Genomic DNA, 21,787 nt, shown 5'->3' with positions numbered 1-21,787 from the left:
TATTGTATTTTAATTGTATAACATTACTGTTGCATGTATCTCTAACATACACATCATTTAAAATATTTGGTTCTCTCAATTCAAGTGATGTAAGCTAAAATAAGAAGAAAATGTATGCCGTACTGATGATCCTATTACATTTTTTTTCTCTAGAAAAACCAAGCCCACCAGAAAAACTTGGAGTAACAAGCGTCACTAAGGATAGTGTTTCTCTTTCATGGCTGAAACCAGAACATGATGGTGGAAGCAGAATTATAAGCTACCTCGTTGAAGCTCTTGAGAAAGGACAGCAAAAATGGGTTAAATGTGCTGTTGTAAAGACAACTCACCATGTTATCCATGGGCTTAAAGAAAATGTTGACTATTTCTTCAGAGTATGTGCAGAAAATCAAGCCGGTTTAAGTGATCCCAAAGAACTCCTGCTCCCTGTTACAGTTAAAGATCAACTGGGTATGCCTGCTAACATTAAAAAACATGTTAACATGTTTACATCCATTACATCAGATATATTATTTTAAAAAATAACAATTTTAATGTTTTGTCTTTTTCCCCCCAGAATCTCCTGAGGTTGACATGAAGGGATTCCCACATAATACTGTATATGTTAGAGCAGGATCAAATTTGAAGGTTGAAATCCCAATTTCTGGAAAACCATTGCCAAAGGTGACATTATCCAGAGATGGCATTCCAATCAAGCCAACCATGAGATTTAATACAGAAACCACAGCAGAAAGTCTCATCGTTAACCTAAAAGAAAGTGTGGCTACTGATGCTGGAAGGTATGACATCACTGCTGCCAACTCTAGTGGAACCACTAAATCTTTCATTAAGATTATTGTGTTAGACAGACCAGGTCCTCCAGTTGGTCCTGTTATCATAAGTGATATCACTGAAGAGAGTGTGATTCTCAACTGGCAGCCACCACATTATGATGGTGGGAGTCAAGTTACCAACTATATTATACTGAAAAGAGAAACAAGTACTGCTGCTTGGTCTGAGGTGTCTGCAACGGTTGCTAGAACTGTTATTAAAGTCATGAAGCTAACAACTGGAGAAGAATACCAATTCCGGATCAAAGCTGAAAACCGCTTTGGAATCAGTGACCACATTGATTCACAATGTGTAGTTGTTAAGCTTCCATACAGTAAGTAATCAGTTTATCACATAACTATTTGTTATGATTTGTTTCTGAATTTTGTAAATTATTAACTGGTTGTTTTTTTAATGTCTTAGCAACCCCTGGACCACCTTCTACACCATGGGTCTCTAATGTTACCCGAGAGAGCATTACTGTTGGATGGCATGAACCAGTCAGTAATGGTGGCAGCCCAGTCTTTGGTTATCATTTAGAGATGAAGGACAGGAACAGCATTTTATGGCAGAAGGCTAGCAAGACCCTTATTCGCACAACTCACTTCAAAGTTACCACTATCAGTGCTGGACTCATCTATGAGTTTAGGGTTTATGCAGAAAATTCAGCTGGCATTGGAAAAGCAAGCCACCCTTCTGATCCAGTTCTTGCAATTGATGCTTGTGGTATGTATTTGGTAATAAGTATATCTATCCATTTGTTTAAAGTAATGCTTCTACCACAATATTCCTTTTGTATAATAAGCTAGTATGCTGTTCTAGTACTGTTGTTATTAACATCATTGTGTTTCTTACTATAGAACCACCAAGAAATGTCCATGTGTCAGATGTTTCCAAAACGGCTGTCAATCTCTCCTGGAAGAAACCAGCCTATGATGGTGGTAGCAAGATTACTGGATACATTGTTGAGAAACGTGATCTTCCAAATGGCAGATGGACAAAAGCAAGTTTCACCAATGTCATTGAGACTCAATTCACTGTATCTGGTCTGACACAAAATTCTCAGTATGAATTCCGTGTCTTTGCTAAGAATGCTGTGGGTTCCACTAGCAATCCATCAGATGTTGTAGGCCCAATCACATGTGTTGATACTTACGGTAAGAGATTTGCTATTTCTCTTCCAATGCTATTTTCTGATACTTCAGGAATTAAAGACTGTAGTGTTTCATGTAACCCCACTTTGAATTGTGTACTTTAGAAAAATGGGACTTACAAATTAGAGGGACAATTTAGTGATTTTAGGACTTTTCTTGCATTATCTACTGTCTCCCGGGCAAGATTAAAATTTTACCAGACCTCACTGAGACCTTCATCTGTATGCATACTTTTAGTTCTTACTGTGTTTAGCCCATTTAGACAAGATCATAGCAAGTAAGACTCTTTTTGCTGTTCTCCAGCTGTAAAAGACCTCTTAGCAACAGAGATTTGCTCAGTATGGCTGCATCCAGACAAGCACAGCCATGCAGTATGTGGCACCACAGACTGCACATTCAGGTGTTCCCAGCAGCAGGGGGAGAGGAGGCAGTGGTTTCTGACCCCCCGAGATCGTGCATGGGAAAAGGTGGGGGAGGGAGGCACACATGGCAGCAGCGCACACCACCCAAAACTGGAGCCAGAGCCTGCTCAAGCTGCCAGCCAGGCTTCCAGGTGCAGGGGCACCATGGCTGCAGCTTCCCCAGCCCCCAGGTAAAGCTTCTGAGTCCAGCACAGTTACTGTCCCCAGCCTCCCCTACCACACCCAAGGTAACCTGCCATGCATCACCTGCTGTGGCACATGCATTCCCTGGTGACAAGTAGCAGCAAGATGTGTTGCTGCTACTTGTCTGTGGGGAACCAGACATTCATGCTCATCTGGACATGGCCTATTTGTCCAAAATGACCCCTTCTCAAAGTATGTGCCATTTTCTCTGTGCCAGTTTCCCATCTACCTGAAAGTCTCCCCAACAGAGATGGCCTTTTAGTAGTAATATTATACATAAATTAATTTGCAAAGGGTTTGAGATATTTTAGACTGAAACATGCTCTGTAGATAATACGTTTTTCTATAAGCATGCCTAAAATACTTAACATGTTAGTCTGCAGGACCTTTTATATGTGTATGTAGCTTATATTACTACTACTATTTTGATTCTTTATTTAATAAAAGCATTGCTATCTTTGGAAACCACTGAGGGATTTGAAATGTTTCATTCTTTTTAATTAATTTATTTAAGGTGCACCTGAGATTGATGTGCCACCAGAATACACAGATGTAGTGAAATACAAAGCAGGCACATCAGTTAAGCTGAAATTTGGCATCTCAGGAAAACCTATACCTACCATTGAATGGTTCAAAGATGGCAAAGAGATCCAAACCAGTGCACAAGTGTCTATTGAAAACACAACAGAATTTGCATCTGTACTCATCAAAGATGCAACTCGAATTAACAGTGGAGTCTATGAATTAAAATTAAAGAATGCTATAGGTTCAGCATCAGCCCACGTTAGAGTGCAGATCCTTGGTAAGTACTGAACTAGTTTAATTATGTTATTCTCATGAACTAAAATTAGTCATATGTATTACATATTTTACATATTACCTTTCTTCCACTTGCAACAGATAAACCAGGACCTCCTGGTGGGTCTATACAGTTTAAGACAGTCACTGCTGAAAAGATTACAATCACGTGGGAACCTCCAACAGATGATGGTGGTGCATCTGTAACACACTATGTTGTTGAAAAACGTGAGACAAGCCGGGTGGTATGGTCTTTAATTTCTGAAAAACTAGAGGAATGTATCATCACTACCACAAAGCTCATCAAAGGAAATGAATATGTATTCCGAGTCCGAGCTGTGAACAAGTTTGGGATTGGTGATCCACTGGAATCTTATCCGGTTATAGCTAAAAATGCATTTGGTAAGAAATGTGTACATTAATACAACTGGACAGTACCAAGTATTTTGTTTTTAATTGACCTTTAGCTGCTATCATTTTTCTTATACACATGTACTTCATTTTAAACACAGTTACGCCTGGACCACCTGGTGTACCAGAGGTCACCATGATAACCAAACATTCCATGACTGTTGTCTGGAGCAGGCCAACTGTCGATGGAGGAAGTGAAGTAACTGGATATTATCTTGAGAAACGTGACAAAAAGAGCCTCAGTTGGTTCAAGGTGGCTAAAGAAACCATCCGTGACACCAGACAGAAAGTAACAGGACTAACTGAAAACAATGAGTATCATTTCCGAGTTTGTGCCGTCAATGCAGCTGGACAAGGTCCATTCTCTGAAGCTTCTGACTTCTACAGAGCTGCAGATCCTATTGGTAAGAAATCAATTACAGTGGATCTAATCAATTAACAAGGGAAAAGGGAAGATTTCCACAGGATTGCATGGAAGTAACCAAAGATTTTGGGTTTGGTTTTGATTATGAATGCAAGAATAGGTTTTACAAGTTATTTTTTCCTATTATTTACAGACAAACCAGGACCCCCAACTAAGCTAAAGGTTGCAGACACCACTAAAACATCTGTCACCCTGAGCTGGATTAAGCCTGCTTATGATGGAGGAAGTGCTATTACCAGCTATACAGTGGAAAAGAGGGAAAGAGAAGAAGAAGAATGGACTGTAGTCAGTGCTAAGGGAGAAGTGAGAACAACTGAGTATGTTGTAGCCCATCTTCAGCCTGGAGTCAATTACTATTTCCGGGTGTCTGCTATAAATTGTGCTGGACAGGGAGAGCCTATTGAAATGACAGAACCTGTTCAAGCTAAGGACATACTTGGTATAATACCTTCAAATAATTTTATTTTGATTATTGATTTTCAGTATTTGGGTATTTTGGTTTCCAAATATTTATTATTAATTTTATTTACCTTTTATTTCTGCAGCGGAGCCAGAGATTGACCTAGATGTTGCTCTTAGGACTTCCATTGTAGCTAAAGCAGGTGAAGATGTAGAAATAATGATTCCATTCAAAGGAAGACCTCCCCCAACTGTCACATGGAGAAAAGGTGAAAAGAATCTTGGAGTTGATGAAAGATATAACATCCAGAACACAGAATCATCTACTTTACTTACAATTTCTCAAGTTACCAGGAATGATACTGGAAAATATGTTCTCACAATTGAGAATGGAGTTGGTGAACCAAAATCTTCATTTGTGAATGTTAAAGTCCTTGACACACCATCAGCCTGCCAGAAACTGCAGCTTAAACATGTTTCTCGTGGCACTGTTACACTAATATGGGAGCCACCACTCATTAATGGTGGTTCTGAAATAACAAATTATGTCATTGAAAAAAGAGATGCCACCAAGAGAGCTTGGTCTAGTGTAACAGCAAAGTGTTCTCATATAACATTTAAGATAACTGACCTATCAGAGAAGACTGCATACTTCTTCCGAGTTCTTGCAGAAAATGAAATTGGATTGGGTGAGCCTTGTGAGACTGCAGAACCAGTGAAAGCTGCAGAAGTACCTGGACCTGTAAAGGATTTGGCCATGAAAGATTCTGCAAAGACTTCTGTTACTTTGCAGTGGAGCAAACCTGACTTTGATGGTGGGAGCATTATATCAGACTATGTTATTGAAAAGAAAACAAAGGAAGAAAAAGAATGGTCACATGCAGGCATAAGTAAGGCATGTGAATTTCAAGTTGAAAAACTTAAGGAGCTTTCTGTCATGGAATTTAGAGTATTTGCTAAAAATGAAAAAGGCATGAGTGATGGTGTTACAGTTGGACCCATAACAGTGAAAGACTATGTAATAACACCTGAGGCTGACCTGTCTGATATCCCTGGTGGACAAATTGCTGTAAAAATTGGGCATAATTTGCACATAGACTTGGCTTATAAAGGTAAACCCAAACCGACTATGAGCTGGCTGAAGGACAACATTCCTCTTAAAGAAACTGAACAGATTCGCTTCAAGAAAACTGAAAGCAAAATAACTTTAAGCATTAAGAATGTGAAAAAAGAGTATGGTGGAAAATACACTTTAATTCTGGATAATACAGTCTGCAGAAAGTCATTTCCAATCACAGTCATAACTCTTGGTCCTCCATCTAAGCCAAAAGGACCTATAAGACTAGATGAAATAAAGGCAGACAGTGTCATTATGTCCTGGGAACCTCCTGAAGATGATGGAGGAGGAGAAATTACCGGCTACAGTATTGAGAAGAGAGAGACTTCACAAACTAATTGGAAGATGGTATGTTCTAGTGTTTCCAGAACAACATTCAAAATTCCAAATCTAGTTAAAGACATGGAATATCAGTTCAGAGTTCGTGCAGAAAATCGATATGGAGTAAGTCCACCACTTGTTTCAGCTGATGTTATAGCAAAACACCAGTTTAGACCACCAGGTCCACCAGGAAAACCTGTTGTATACAATGTAACTGCAGATGGAATGACAATTTCTTGGGATGCTCCAGTTTATGATGGAGGTTCAGAAATTATAGGATATCATGTTGAAAAGAAAGAAAGAAACAGCATTTTGTGGCAGAAAGCTAATACTGCATTAGTATCTGGTAGAGAATACAGAATCACTGGACTGATTGAGGGCTTGGATTACCAATTCCGCGTTTATGCTGAAAACTCAGCTGGTCTAAGCCCAGTTAGTGACACAAGCAAATTTACCTTGGCTGTATCTCCAGTAGGTAAGTGAAACTTCACAAAGGAAATATTTGTGCATGGAGTATGGTAAGCCATTATACTAATTTATAATGAAAATAAACCTGCATGTAATTATTTTCCTTTTAGACCCGCCTGGCACTCCTGATTATATTGATATCACCAGGGAAACTGTCACTCTTAAATGGACTCCACCACTGCGTGATGGAGGCAGTAAGATTGTGGCCTACTGCATTGAGAAACGGCAAGGAAGTGAAGATCGCTGGCTCAGATGCAACTTTACTGATATCAGTGAATGCCAATATACAGTTACAGGACTCAGTTCAGGCGACAGATATGAGTTCAGAGTGATTGCAAGAAATGCTGTTGGAACAGTGAGTCCACCTTCACAGTCTTCAGGCTATATCATGACCAGGGATGAAAGTGGTAAGCATTACTTATTAATATTTCATTGTGCATTTTTATGTACAGTGGATTTCTAAACCAGCTAAACCACCTAGGTGGCATATCCCAGACCATATGGGGTATATAGGCTGCTTACTGGAGAAGTTATGTATAGCTGTTCTTCCAGTAACAATAGGCTTTAACCAAGTGCTTGGAGGGGTGGAACACAGTTATATCTGAAACCAAGGACTTGGAAGTTAACATTTAAGGTAAAACAAGAATCTTTCTTTTATACAACTGGATGATTTTTTTTGCCTTCTATTACTGTATTTGTGACAGTTAAAATTACAGAGCAGTTAAAATTACAGAACTGGAATTATTATAATGTGTGTGGGGGGGAGTGTATGCGTGCATGTATAAATGTCTGAATATATAAAATATATATACTTTATTCTGCCTTTTTTTAGTTGCTCCAACAATTGAGTTTGGTGCAGTGCACTTTGAAGGTCTTACTGTTAAGGCTGGAGAGAGCATTAGAATCAAAGCTATGATCAAAGGCCGCCCAGTACCTCAAGTGACTTGGCTTAAGGATGGAAAAGAACTTGATAAGAGGCTCAATATTGAAGTAACTACTGCTATTGGACACAGTACTATCTTTGCCAGAGATGCCAGTCGGGATCATCGTGGTATATATACGGTAGAAGCTAAAAATGCCTCAGGCACCAAACGAGAAGATATTACAATCAGAGTCCAAGGTACTTTGTAAACACTTTTAGTAAACTGTTCTTAAATAATAGTTACATTCTAAATAGCAGCAGGTTATAACACACTAATACATTAATATTACAGATACACCAGGGAAAGTTGAAGGACCAATACGATTCACAAATATTACTGGAGAGAAAATGACATTATGGTGGGATCCTCCAGCTAACGATGGTTGTGCTACTATTACCCACTACGTGATTGAAAAACGTGAAACCAGCAGGATTGCATGGGCATTAGTTGAAGATAAATGCGAAGCCTGTAGTTACACTGCATTTAAATTAATTAAGGGCAATGAATACCAGTTCCGTGTCTCTGCAGCAAACAGGTTTGGTGTTGGCAGGCCACTGGAATCTGATCCAGTTACAGCGCAAATACCTTACAGTACGTGTCATTCTTATTTAATAAAAATAACTAGTTACTGACTGTTGTCACTTGCTTTTCTAAGTATGTTTTCTATTTGATAGCTGTTCCAGATGCACCTGGCACTCCAGAGCCTACAAACATAACAGGAGAGAGTATCACACTCACATGGGCAAGACCAAAATCAGATGGTGGCAGTGAAATCAACCAATATATCCTAGAAAGAAGAGAAAAGAAGAGCATGCGCTGGGTAAAAGTATCTAGTAAGAGAGCCATTGCTGAGACAAGATACAGAGTAACTGGTCTCACTGAAGGCAATGAATATGAATTCCATGTTATGGCTGAAAATGCTGCAGGAGTAGGACCTCCAAGTGCTGTCTCAAGACTGATTAAATGTCGAGAGCCAGTGAATCCACCAAGTGCTCCTACTGTTGTAAAAGTGACAGATACTTCGAAGACTAGTGTAAGCTTGGAATGGACCAGGCCAGTTTTTGATGGAGGCATGGAAATAATTGGCTACATCATTGAAATGTGCAAAGCTGACTTAGAAGAGTGGCATAAAGTTAATGCAGAGACATGTATTGCTACCAAATATACTGTCACTGACTTAGAAGCAGGTGAACACTATAAATTCCGAGTAAGTGCAGTCAATGCTGCAGGTAAGGGAGAAAGCTGTGAAGTTCCTGCTACAATCCAAACAACAGACAGACTGTCTGCTCCTGAAATTGATATTGATGCAAACTTCAAGCAGACTCACATTGTCAGAGCAGGTGCAAGTATCCGTCTATTTATTGCCTTCTCAGGCAGACCTGTTCCTACCGCTATGTGGTCCAAAGCAGACTCAAATCTTACCTTGCGTGCTGACATTCATACAACCGATTCCTTCAGTACATTGACTGTGGAGGACTGCAACAGAAATGATGCTGGAAAATATGTCTTTAGTGTGGAAAACAACAGTGGTAGTAAATCTATTACATTCACTGTCAAGGTGCTGGACACTCCTGGCCCACCAGGTCCAATTACCTTTAAAGATGTGACCAGAACATCTATTACATTAATGTGGGATGCTCCTGTTTTGGATGGAGGTGCACGTATCCATCACTACATTGTGGAGAAGCGAGAAGCTAGCCGTCGCAGCTGGCAAATAGTGAGTTCAAAATGTACTCGTCAAATCTTTAAGGTCACTGATCTAGCAGAAGGTATGCCATACTTCTACCGTGTTTCAGCAGAAAATGAATATGGTATAGGTGAGCCATGTGAGTTAACAGAACCAGTTGTAGCCACAGAAGAGCCTGCTCCCCCTAAGAGACTAGATATCGTTGATACTACCAAATCATCTGTAGTGCTAGCTTGGCTTAAACCTGACCATGATGGTGGCAGCCGTATCAGTGGATACCTTCTTGAGATGAAACAAAAAGGATCTGACTATTGGGTTGAAGCTGGTCAAACTAAACAACTTACTTTTACAGTTGAAGGTCTTGTAGAGAACAATGAGTACGAGTTCCGGGTTAGAGCAAAGAATGATGCTGGCTACAGTGAGCCAAGAGAAGCTTTCTCCTCTGTTATTATTAAAGAGCCACAGATTGAACCAACTGCAGACCTTAGTGGAATAAGCAGGCAACTTATAACTTGCAAAGCTGGAAGCATCTTTGCTATTGATATACCAATTAGTGGGCGCCCAGCTCCAAAAGTAACGTGGAAACTTGAGGAAATGAGACTCAAGGAAACTGAGAGAGTAACCATTAAGACAACAAAGGAGAGAACAACGCTAACTGTTAAGGACAGCATGAGAGGTGACTCTGGCAAATACTATTTGACACTTGAGAATACAGCTGGCACAAAAACATTTACTGTCACAGTGGTTGTCATTGGAAGACCAGGTCCAGTTACTGGCCCTATTGATCTATCATCTGTCTCTGCGGAATCCTGTGTACTGTCCTGGAAGGAGCCTGAAGATGACGGTGGCAGTGAGATTACAAACTACATTGTTGAGAAACGTGAATCTGGTACAACAGCATGGCAGCTGGTAAATTCCAGTGTCAAACGCACACAGATCAAAGTCACTCATCTCACTAAATACATGGAATACACTTTCCGGGTCAGCTCAGAAAACAGATTTGGTGTCAGCAAATCTCTTGAATCAGCACCGATAGTTGCTGAGCATCCATTTGGTAAGGAAAAAATATTTAGGCAAAAATTATTCTTTTTCTTTGGCTTGTGTAAATACTAGTAATAGCTAACTTTTTCTCTGATACTCTTTACACTCAGTTCCACCAAGCCCACCTACAAGGCCAGAGGTCTACTCTGTGTCAGCCAATGCTATGGCCATTCGCTGGGAAGAACCATATCATGATGGTGGCAGCAAAGTCATTGGATATTGGATTGAAAAGAAAGAGCGCAATACAATCCTTTGGGTGAAGGAAAACAAAATACCATGCTTTGAGTGCGACTACAAAGTCACAGGACTAGTAGAAGGCCTGGAATATCAATTCAGAGTCTATGCCCTAAATGCTGCTGGTGTGAGCAAAGCTAGTGAAGCTTCAAGACCTCTAGTGGCTCAAAACCCAGTTGGTAAGTGTTAATTTTAGAGTTTATTTGCCTATTACTTTTCTAATAATAGGAAAATTAATTTCTCATTTTACACTGCATTCTTTCAGATCCACCAGGAAGACCAGAAGTAACAGATGTCACAAGGTCTTCAGTATCATTGAGTTGGTCTGCACCACTTTATGATGGTGGTAGCAAAATTGTTGGATATATTATAGAGCGCAAGCCATATAATGAAGCTGGAGATGGACGCTGGCTCAAGTGCAACTATACCATTGTCTCAGAAAACTTCTTTACTGTGACAGCTCTTGGTGAAGGAGAAGCATATGAATTCCGTGTGATAGCCAAAAATGCAGCTGGTGTACTTAGTAAAGGATCGGAAACTACTGGTGCTGTCATTTGCAAAGATGAATATTGTAAGAAATATTCCAATGATCACTTAAAATATTATATATCTTCCAGTTTTAATAATATGTTAATTTATCTTTCTCTCATTTCTTTACAGCACCACCAAAGGCTGAGCTGGATGCTAGACTTCAGGGAGATATTGTGACTATTAGGGCTGGGTCTGATCTTGTTCTTGAGGCTTCCATTGGTGGGAAACCAGAACCGAAGGTCTTTTGGTCCAAAGGTGACAAAGAATTGGACCTGTGTGAAAAGATCTCTCTACAGTACACTAGCAAACGGGCTATTGCAATCATCAAATTCTGTGACAGGAGTGATAGTGGAAAATACACTCTTACAGTTAAAAATGCCAGTGGAACAAAGCAAGTGTCTGTCCTTGTCAAAGTGCTTGGTATGTATTTTTGATTAGCAGTTTGAGGCACAATCATTATAAAGACCAAAGCATTTATTTAACTACTGTAATTACACCTTCTTTTTTTTTTTTTTAACCCCTACCCAGATTCACCTGGTCCATGTGCAGGCAAAATCACTATTAGCAGAGTAACAGAAGAGAAGTGTACCCTGGCATGGAACGTTCCCAATGAAGATGGAGGTGCAGAAATCACTCACTACATTGTAGAAAGACGTGAAACCAGTAGACTGCACTGGGTTATTGTTGAGGCTGAATGCCAAACATTATCATGTGTGGTAACAAGGCTTATTAAGAATAATGAATACATCTTCCGTGTGAGAGCTGTCAACAAGTATGGGCCTGGTGTTCCTCTTGAAACAGAACCCATAATTGCTAGAAATGCTTTCAGTGAGTATTCATATGTTTTAATTCACTTCTAAATTTATGAGATGTTAATCAGAAATGAATATTTTGGAAAAAAAAATCATCTTTTAAAAACCAACAGCCATTCCATCACAACCCGGCGCACCTGAAGAAGTGGGTGTTAGCAAGGAACACATCATCATCCAGTGGCTGAAACCAGAATCAGACGGTGGCAGTGAAATTAGCAACTATCTTGTAGACAAACGTGAAAAGAGAAGTCTACGCTGGACACGAGTGAACAGAGATTATACTATTTATGATACTAGACTGAAAGTTACTGGTCTAATGGAAGGCAATCAGTACCAGTTCCGTGTCACAGCAGTGAACAATGCTGGGAATAGCGAGCCTAGTGATGCTTCTCAATATATCCTGTGCAAGGAACCATCATGTAAGTTGTCAATTAAATTAATTTAAATGACAAGCTAATAAAAGACCCCAAAGATGCATAGATTCATTTTGGTAACTGGCAATACAATTAACTTATAACTAAAGTGATTACAGATTAATGTCATTAATTGTCTAGAATATTGAATAAATGTCCCCTGAAAAAATTCTGTGCAACAATGGTAAATGTCTGTTTTTCTATTCCAAAGACACCCCTGCACCTCCTTCACCTCCAAGAGTTGTGGACACTACCAAGCACAGCATAAGCTTAGTCTGGACAAAACCCACATATGATGGTGGTGCTGGCCTCTTAGGCTATGTTCTTGAAATGAAAGAAGAAGGCACTGAACAGTGGTACAGACCACATACTACTGCCACTCTAAGTAATCCTGAATTCACTGTAACTGGTCTTAAAACAAGCCAGAAATACCGATTCAGAGTTGCTGCCACAAATGTGAATGGTATGAGTGAATTCAGTGAATCGTCAGCTGAAATTGAACCTGTGGAAAGAATAGGTAAATTTGAAAATCCAGTTATTTTTAAGGCACGCATATTTTTGCTTTAAACTATTAATAGATTAATTACATTTCATTCCTCTCTCCATCAGAAATACCAGATCTCGAGCTTGCTGATGATCTGAAGAAAACTGTTACTGTCAGAGCTGGTGGGTCTTTGCGTTTAATGGTGTCTGTATCTGGCAGACCACCACCAGTAATCACATGGAGCAAACAAGGTGTTGACTTAGCAAGTCGGGGCATTATTGACACTACAGACAGCTACACTTTGCTTGTTGTGGATAAAGTTAATCGGTATGATGCTGGAAAATACGTCATTGAGGCTGAAAACCAGTCAGGCAAGAAATCAGCAACAATTGCTGTTAAAGTATATGGTAAGTATTATTAATTATATACTGATACTGAATTATGCTTACGCATATTGTATTACAGGTATAAGATAAAAGAAAGTCTTTGCCAAAAGGGGTTTGCAATTTAATGGAACTTAAATTGAATTTAAATGGCAGAGAAGGGAGGGAATGGTAGGGAAGGGTATAATATAATACAAAGAAAAAGGTATGTTTCTGAAGGCTGTGTTGCATCTATGGAGAACAAAACCTTGTGTTTTGTTTTATGCAGGAAGAGAGGCAACAGAAAATAATTTTCTTTGATTTTGCTTTTAGATACACCTGGCCCACCTGCCACAGTGAAAGTAAAAGAGGTGTCAAGAGATTCTGTGACAATTACTTGGGAAATTCCTAATATTGATGGTGGAGCTCCAGTCAACAATTACATAATAGAGAAACGTGAAGCTACCATGAGAGCTTACAAAACAGTCACTACTAAATGCAGCAAGACAATTTATAGAATTACTGGACTTGTAGAAGGAGCCATGTACTATTTCAGAGTGCTACCAGAAAATATTTATGGTATTGGTGAACCTTGTGAAACTTCTGATGCAGTACTGGCGTCTGATGTTCCCATGCTGCCACAGAAACTGGACGTTATTGACGTCACTAAATCAACAGTATCACTTGCATGGGAGAAACCACTGCATGATGGTGGCAGCAGACTGACAGGCTATGTTATTGAGGCCTGCAAATTTGGAACAGAAAGGTGGATGAAGGTAGTAACAGTGAAGCCTACAGTCTTTGAGCATACAATCATCTCACTCAATGAAGGTGAACAGTATGTGTTCAGAGTCAGAGCACAAAATCAGAAAGGTGTGTCAGAACCAAGAGAGATCGTCACAGCTGTAACAGTACAAGACCAAAAAGGTAGATGCAATGTTTAAAAAGAACAGATTGAGGATGAAATAAAATTTGTAAGATATACGTTGTATAAACTGGATATTAAGAGTCATCTGATGCTTCTTTTTTTTAGTGTTACCCACAATTGATCTTGCTGGAATGCCTCAAAAGACAATACACGTGCCAGCTGGAAGACCCATTGAATTATCCATTCCAATTGGTGGGCGACCACCTCCAGCGGCATCTTGGTTCTTTGCTGGTTCCAAGATAAGAGAATCAGAACGCATCAAAATTGAAACTATTACCAAAGTAACTAAATTAACTGTGCGTGAAACCACAATACATGACACTGGGGAATACATGCTTGAGCTGAAAAACAAAACAGGAACTGCAGTTGATACAATAAAAGTTATCATTCTTGGTAAGTATTTATTATTAAAATAAGATTGTCCCTAATCCTCACCGAATCGTGAAATTTGTCATAAAATCAACCTAGCTTCTTTGTTAAACATTAACGTATGATTTTTTTTTTCCAGACAAACCTGGACCACCCACTGGTCCAATCAGAATCGCTGACATTGAGTCAAATTCTGTAACCATCTCCTGGGAACCACCTGAGCTGGATGGTGGAGCTCCACTGAGTGGTTATGTGGTGGAACAACGAGATGCTCACCGTCCTGGGTGGTTACCAGTTTCTGAATCTGTAACAAGAACAACATTTAAGTTCACTAGACTCACTGAAGGTTCTGAGTATGTGTTCCGTGTGGCTGCTACAAACCGCTTTGGAATTGGATCTTACCTACAGTCTGAGATTATAGAATGCAGGAGCAAAATTAGTAAGTTTACCTTTAAAAATTAAGGACACTTTCACATGGGACTACATATTAATACAAAAGACCCTGATGCCCAGGATAAATCCTGGTATTTCTCTTGCTCAAACAAAATGCTGCATTCTCATGTACTAAATCTATTATATAGATGTTCTAGACTGAGAACTGGACAGAAGCTCCATAAATCTGGGTGTTAAGCAGGCCAGGTAGCCTGCTGGGGGACCTCAGGCAAATAATTTCTCCTTTCTTTGCATCACTTTTTTAAATGTGAAGTGGAGATGATGATACTAACCTCCTCTGTAAAGTGCTACGAAATGGATGATATATGAGCTTACTTTCATGATTATTATTCATGTGCTCCCAAAAAACAGCATTTGTGCACATAGTCTCATTTGTCTCTCTCATTTCTGTGTCTTATTATAACAGGTATTCCTGGTCCTCCTGACACTCCACAAGTGTTAGATGCATCTCGAGAGGGCATGACACTAACCTGGTATCCACCAGAAGAGGATGGTGGTTCACAGATCTCTGGTTATATTGTTGAACGCAAGGAAGTTAGAGCAGATAGATGGATCCGTGTAAATAAAGTTCCAGTTACTATGACACGCTATCGCTCTACTGGACTGATTGAAGGATTAGAATATGAACACCGTGTCACAGCTATCAATGCCAGAGGCACTGGCAAACCCAGCCGTCCTTCTAAGCCTGTTGTCGCCATGGATCCAATTGGTAGATAATTCCCTAAATTAGGGGCGGGCAATTATTTTGGGTGGAGGGTCACTTACTGAGTTTGGCAAGCCATCGAGGACTGCATGACAGGCAGCCAGGGGCAGATAAATATTAATTTTCTAAATTTTTTAGGGGCTCTGTGGGCCAGATAGAATGGTCTGGCGCTGGTGTGGCTGCATTCGGCCCGCAAACTGCATTTTGCCCACCCCTGCCCTAAATGGATAAAGAGTTCAGGTGGCAGAGGAAAATGTCAACAATAAGACTTACTTTTATCTGTTCTCATTTGAATACTTTAATGGCTAGAGAAGATATTTTGACTGATTAAAATTTGAAAAACTTCTATAATTTAGTTTTCCTGCCATTTAATCATATTAGCATTTTGTTTCGCTTTTTAAATATCCAACACAGAATGATTTTAAAATATATTTACCTGCTATCTGATCTTGTATTCCAGCTCCCCCAGGTAAACCTCAAAATCCAAGAGTTACTGATACTACAAGAACATCAGTCTCCCTGGCCTGGAGTGCACCAGAAGATGAAGGAGGTTCTAAAGTCACTGGCTATTTAATTGAAATGCAGAAGGTTGATCAATTTGAGTGGACCAAATGTAACACCACTCCAACAAAGATACGTGAATACACCTTGACACACCTACCACAAGGTGCAGAATACAGATTCCGCGTCATGGCTTGTAATGCTGGTGGGCCTGGGGAACCTGCTGAAGTGCCAGGAACAGTCAAAGTAACAGAAATGCTTGGTAAGATATTTTAGCTATTATTTCCTGCTGAAAATTTTGTTAATTTTTTTTTTTTTTTTACTTCAAACAAGGTACAGCAAAGTATCTGTAAAATAGACATAGCATAACATGTTGGATTACTTTTCAGAATATCCTGATTATGAACTTGATGAAAAATACCGAGAAGGCCTGTTTGTGAGACAAGGTGGTGTTGTCAAGCTTACAGTACCAATTAAGGGCAAGCCCATCCCAATATGCAAATGGACAAAAGAAGGCCAAGACATCAGCAAGAGAGCCATGATTGCAACTTTAGATACTCAAACTGAACTGGTAATCAAAGATGCAGAAAGAGAAGATTCTGGGACCTATGACTTGGCACTTGAAAATAAGTGTGGCAAGAAAGCTGTATATATCAAAGTCAGAGTGATTGGCATTCCAAATCCACCAGAAGGACCACTTGAATATGATGACATACAATCACGCTCTGTCAGAGTAAGCTGGAGACCTCCCAGTGATGATGGTGGTGCAGATATTCTGGGTTACATTGTTGAAAGGCGAGAAGTACCTAAGACTGCCTGGTACACTGTTGATTCTAGAGTGAGAGGAACATCATTAATAGTGAAAGGTCTCAAAGAAAATGTGGAGTATCACTTCCGAGTTTCTGCTGAAAACCAGTTTGGAATTAGCAAGTCCCTCAAATCTGAAGAACCAGCTGTACCAAAGACACCTCTGAGTAAGTCTACATTTTGAGATTTTCTAACTAAAATCCCTGTTCCATTTATCAAGTCTTACATTTGTAAATATAACAGCAAATATACAAAAACGACACACAAATGTACAAAGCTTTAAAAATACATGGTTATTGTTATGTTATTTTAACAGATCCTCCAGAGCCACCAAGCCATCCACCAGAGGTGCTTGATGTTACAAAGAGTTCCATTAACTTGTCCTGGTCCAGACCTAAGGATGATGGTGGTTCTCGTGTAACTGGCTATTACATTGAACGTAGGGAGACATCTACAGAGAAATGGGTCAGGCACAACAAGACGCAGATCACAACTACAATGTACACTGTCACAGGTCTTGTTCCAGATGCTGAATATCAATTCCGTATCATTGCCCAAAATGACATTGGTGAGAGTGAAGCAAGTCCTGCTTCTGAACCAGTTGTGTGCAAGGATCCCTTTGGTAAGAAACTGTTTGAAATAAGTGACATTTGGAGAGAAATTTAGCAAAGCTCTTGAAAAAAATAAGTTTAACTTTTATAAATACTCTGTAATTTACAGACAAACCAAGCCAACCTGGAGAAATTGAAATTAGTTCTATATCTAAGGACAGCATTACTTTAGAGTGGGAACGGCCTGAATGTGATGGTGGTAGAGAGATCCTTGGATACTGGATTGAGTATCGCCAGTCTGGAGAGAGTTCCTGGAAAAAATGCAATAAAGAACGGATCAAAGACAGACAGTTTACAATGGGAGGTTTACTGGAAGCTACAGAATATGAATTCAGAGTTTTTGCAGAAAATGAAACTGGACTCAGCAGACCTCGAAGAACTGCTATGACAGTAAAGACTAAACTAACATGTAAGTTTAAACATATTCATATTGTCTGTGCTTTAAGTTATGGTAAAATTACTCTGCCAGTGCACATCATACATTGGCTGGGTGGTCTTAAAGTCCAGTCCTGCAAGTTTAAATATAACTGTAAACTGGTCACAGATATAAATGAAGGGAAGCACACAAATAAAAGTCATGGACATCTATTTAACAACATTTTTTTCTTACCTTTATCCTATTTTTGTTACAGCTGGAGAAGCACCAGGCATAAGAAAAGAAATAAAGGATGTTACAGCTAAACTGGGTGAAGCAGCTCAGCTAACATGTCAGATAGTTGGGAGACCTCTTCCTGATATTAAATGGTATCGCTTTGGCAAAGAACTAGTACAAAGCCGAAAATACAAAATGTCATCTGATGGACGCAACCACACACTGACAGTAATAACAGAAGAACAAGAAGATGAAGGTGTCTACACTTGCATTGCTACCAATGATGTTGGGGAAATTGAAACTAGTGGCAAGCTGCTCTTACAGGCAAGTCCTCAGTTCCATCCTGGCTTCCCACTGAAAGAGAAATATTACGCAGGTGTGGGTGGCACCCTTCGCCTCCATGTTGTATACATTGGTCGTCCAGTGCCAGCTATCACTTGGTTCTATGACAAGAAGCCTTTGAGAGACTCAGAAAATGTTACTATTGAGAACACAGAGCATTATACTCATCTTGCCATTAAGAATGTCCAGCACAAGAATCATGCTGGGAAGTACAAAGTGCAACTCAGCAACATATTTGGAACAGTTGACACTGTACTTAATGTGGAAATCCAAGGTATTCATTTTATTTTCAAAAGTTCTATGGAATGTTATTTCCTAATATATATATATATTGGCAGAGAATTAAATGCTATGTTTTCTTTTTATAGATAAACCAGATAAGCCATCAGGGCCAATTGTTGTAGAGTCCCTATTGAAAAACTCTGTGGTAATCAGCTGGAAGCCACCTAAGGATGATGGAGGTGCTTTGATTACAAACTATATTGTAGAGAAACGTGAAGCCAAGGAAGGCACAGAGTGGCAGCTGGTATCTTCAAGCATTGCAGGCACAACCTGCAGAATTGTTAACTTGACTGAAAATGCAGGCTATTATTTCCGTGTGTCTGCTCAGAACACTTATGGCATTAGTGAAGCTCTGGAGGTCTCTGAAATTATTGTTATGAAGCCTCCATTTGGTAAGTGCGCATCCAAATCTGTATTTCCATATATCTGCAAATTGCTAAGCCAAGTTTATTTCATATGTTGAATCTTTTTATTCTTTACAGAAAAACCAGGACAACCTAGTCAGCCAGTAGTAGCTGCTGTAACTAAAGACTCTTGTGTTGTTTCATGGAAGCCACCTGCTAGTGATGGAGGTGCAAAGATTCGTAATTACTACCTTGAGAAACGTGAAAAGAAACAAAACAAATGGATTTCAGTAACAACAGAGGAAATTCATGAAACAGTCTATTCAGTGAAAGATCTTATTGAAGGGCTTGAATATGAATTCCGTGTAAAATGTGAAAATCTAGGTGGTGAAAGTGAATGGAGTGAAGTATCACAACCAGTCATTCCAAAATCTGATGTGCCAATTCAAGCACCACATTTCAAGGATGAACTAAGGAACCTGAATGTGAAATTTAGAGGCACTGCCACATTTGTTTGCAAAGTCACTGGTCATCCTAAGCCTATTGTAAAATGGTTCAAACAGGGTAAAGAGATCTTGCCAGAAGGTGAAAAGGTCAAGATTCAAGAATTTAAGGGTGGATATCACCAACTGGTCATTACAAATGTAACAGATGAGGATGCCACTGTCTACCAAGTTAGAGTTACCAACCAGGGAGGATCTGTGTCTGGCACTGCTTCTCTGGATGTTGAAGGTAAATAAAATCTTTTGATTCTTAAAACAAGTTCTTCTTCAAAATTAGAAAATTCAGAAGAATCTTGCCGCATTGCTAGTTTTATTTAAAGTGTTATATTTACTAATAATTCTTCTTTCTCTCTTTCTTCAGTTCCTGCTATGATTCACCTGCCTAAAAATCTTGAAGGCATGGGAGCTGTTCACGCTCTCCGAGGTGAAGTGGTCAGCATCAAGATTCCATTCAGTGGCAAGCCTGATCCAGTGATTACATGGCAAAAAGGACAAGATCTCATTGATACTAATGGACACTACCAAGTTATTGTTACAAGATCATTCACCTCCCTTGTTTTCCCCAATGGTGTTGACAGAAAAGATGCAGGTTTCTATGTTGTTTGTGCTAAAAATAGATTTGGAATTGATCAAAAAACAGTTGAATTAGATGTGGCTGATGTACCTGATCCACCAAGGGGTCTGAAAGTAACTGACATTTCAAGGGATTCACTCAACTTAACCTGGAATGCTCCAGCTACCGATGGTGGAAGCAGAGTCACAAATTACACCATTGAAAAACGTGCTACTACAGCAGAGAGATGGATTCGTGTTGCCCAAGCTCGAGATACAAGATACACCGTGGTAAATCTGTTTGGCAAGACAACCTATCAGTTCCGTGTAATTGCAGAAAATAAGTTTGGGCAAAGTCAGCCTTCTGAGCCTACAGAACCAATTATAACAAAGGAAGATAAGACTAGAATGTTGAACTATGATGAAGAAGTTGATGAAACCAGAGAAGTCACCACAGTTAAGGCATCTCACACTTCCACAAAGGAACTCTATGATAAATATATGATTGCTGAAGAGCTTGGACGCGGACAGTTTGGAATTGTCCACCGCTGTGTTGAGGCAGTTTCCAAAAAGACCTATCTAGCCAAGTTTGTCAAAGTAAAGGGTGCTGATCAAGTTTTAGTAAAAAAAGAAATTTCCATCCTAAATATCGCAAGGCACAGAAATATCTTGTATCTCCATGAATCATTTGAAAGCCTGGAAGAATTAGTTATGATCTTTGAGTTTGTATCTGGAGTTGATATCTTTGAAAGAATTAGCACAGCTTCATTTGAACTTAACGAAAGAGAAATAGTAAGTTATATACGCCAGGTCTGTAGCGCACTAGAGTTCTTACACCATCACAGCATTGGACACTTTGATATTAGGCCAGAAAATATCATTTACTTTACAAGAAGAAGCTCTGTAATTAAAATTATTGAGTTTGGTCAGGCCAGACAACTGAAGCCTGGAGACAACTTTAGACTCCAGTTTACTTCTCCTGAATATTATGGACCTGAAGTACATCAGCATGATTTGGTCAGCACAGCTACTGACATGTGGTCAGTTGGTGCCCTAGTTTATATACTTCTAAGTGGTATTAATCCTTTCATTGCTGAAACAAACCAACAGATCATTGAGAATATCATTAATGCTGAATACAACTTTGATGATGAAGCATTCAGAGATATAAGCATTGAAGCCATGGACTTCATTGATCGCCTACTAGTAAAAGAAAGGAAAGTCCGTATGACTGCTGCTGAAGCACTTGATCATGCATGGCTAAAACAGAGGACAGAAAAAGTCAGCACTAAAGTCATCAGGACATTGAGACACAGGCGTTACTATCAAACTCTAGTGAAGAAAGAATGGAATACCGTTGTGTCAGTAGCCCGCATTTCCTGTGGTGGCGCAATCAGATCAGAGAGAGGGGTTACAGTTGCTAAAGTTAAAGTTGCACCAATTGAAATTGGCCCTATTTCTGGGCAGATAATGCATGCTGTTGGAGAAGAAGGAGGACATGCCAAATATGTGTGCAGGATTGAAAACTATGATCAATCCACACAAGTAACCTGGCACTTTGGTATCAGACAGCTTGAGAGCAGTGAAAAATATGAAATCAGCTACCATGAAGGAGTAGCAACCATGTACATCAAAGACATTGCTAAATCAGATGATGGTATCTATAGATGCAAGGTAGTAAATGACTATGGTGAAGACAGCTCTTATGTGCAGCTATTTGTTAAAGGTGTGAGAGATGTTTCCGAGTATTACAGATGCAGAACCATTAAGAAAGTGAAACGCCGAGTTGATACTATGAGGCTATTA

The 21,787-nt window shown here is 39.6% G+C and overlaps 1 protein-coding gene across 1 annotated transcript in view; it reads left to right on the top strand.

The window, feature by feature from the left end:
* TTN (titin) overlaps window positions 1-21,787 on the top strand; it is a 312,981-nt gene that overhangs the window by 278,815 nt on the left and 12,379 nt on the right. Inside the window, exons 295-326 of the mRNA XM_019522860.1 lie at window positions 154-450; window positions 557-1,144; window positions 1,234-1,536; window positions 1,671-1,967; window positions 3,084-3,371; window positions 3,470-3,769; window positions 3,880-4,182; window positions 4,336-4,641; window positions 4,748-6,514; window positions 6,618-6,914; window positions 7,340-7,627; window positions 7,722-8,021; window positions 8,105-10,171; window positions 10,269-10,571; window positions 10,658-10,963; window positions 11,053-11,343; window positions 11,452-11,751; window positions 11,849-12,154; window positions 12,360-12,665; window positions 12,758-13,039; window positions 13,328-13,921; window positions 14,028-14,315; window positions 14,431-14,730; window positions 15,151-15,453; window positions 15,908-16,210; window positions 16,338-16,922; window positions 17,072-17,377; window positions 17,476-17,775; window positions 17,999-18,574; window positions 18,669-18,974; window positions 19,065-19,658; window positions 19,791-21,780. Coding sequence (XP_019378405.1) covers window positions 154-450; window positions 557-1,144; window positions 1,234-1,536; window positions 1,671-1,967; window positions 3,084-3,371; window positions 3,470-3,769; window positions 3,880-4,182; window positions 4,336-4,641; window positions 4,748-6,514; window positions 6,618-6,914; window positions 7,340-7,627; window positions 7,722-8,021; window positions 8,105-10,171; window positions 10,269-10,571; window positions 10,658-10,963; window positions 11,053-11,343; window positions 11,452-11,751; window positions 11,849-12,154; window positions 12,360-12,665; window positions 12,758-13,039; window positions 13,328-13,921; window positions 14,028-14,315; window positions 14,431-14,730; window positions 15,151-15,453; window positions 15,908-16,210; window positions 16,338-16,922; window positions 17,072-17,377; window positions 17,476-17,775; window positions 17,999-18,574; window positions 18,669-18,974; window positions 19,065-19,658; window positions 19,791-21,780 — 15,940 coding nt within the window. The remainder of the gene's footprint in view (window positions 1-153; window positions 451-556; window positions 1,145-1,233; window positions 1,537-1,670; window positions 1,968-3,083; window positions 3,372-3,469; window positions 3,770-3,879; window positions 4,183-4,335; window positions 4,642-4,747; window positions 6,515-6,617; window positions 6,915-7,339; window positions 7,628-7,721; window positions 8,022-8,104; window positions 10,172-10,268; window positions 10,572-10,657; window positions 10,964-11,052; window positions 11,344-11,451; window positions 11,752-11,848; window positions 12,155-12,359; window positions 12,666-12,757; window positions 13,040-13,327; window positions 13,922-14,027; window positions 14,316-14,430; window positions 14,731-15,150; window positions 15,454-15,907; window positions 16,211-16,337; window positions 16,923-17,071; window positions 17,378-17,475; window positions 17,776-17,998; window positions 18,575-18,668; window positions 18,975-19,064; window positions 19,659-19,790; window positions 21,781-21,787) is intronic.

This window comes from Gavialis gangeticus, unplaced genomic scaffold, assembly GCF_001723915.1.
Source record: "Gavialis gangeticus isolate Ggan-Ray unplaced genomic scaffold, GavGan_comp1, whole genome shotgun sequence".
Classification (NCBI taxonomy): Eukaryota; Metazoa; Chordata; order Crocodylia; family Gavialidae; genus Gavialis; species Gavialis gangeticus.
The sequence above is the reverse complement of the archived record's forward strand: the minus strand, read 5'-3'. Positions and strand labels throughout refer to the sequence as shown.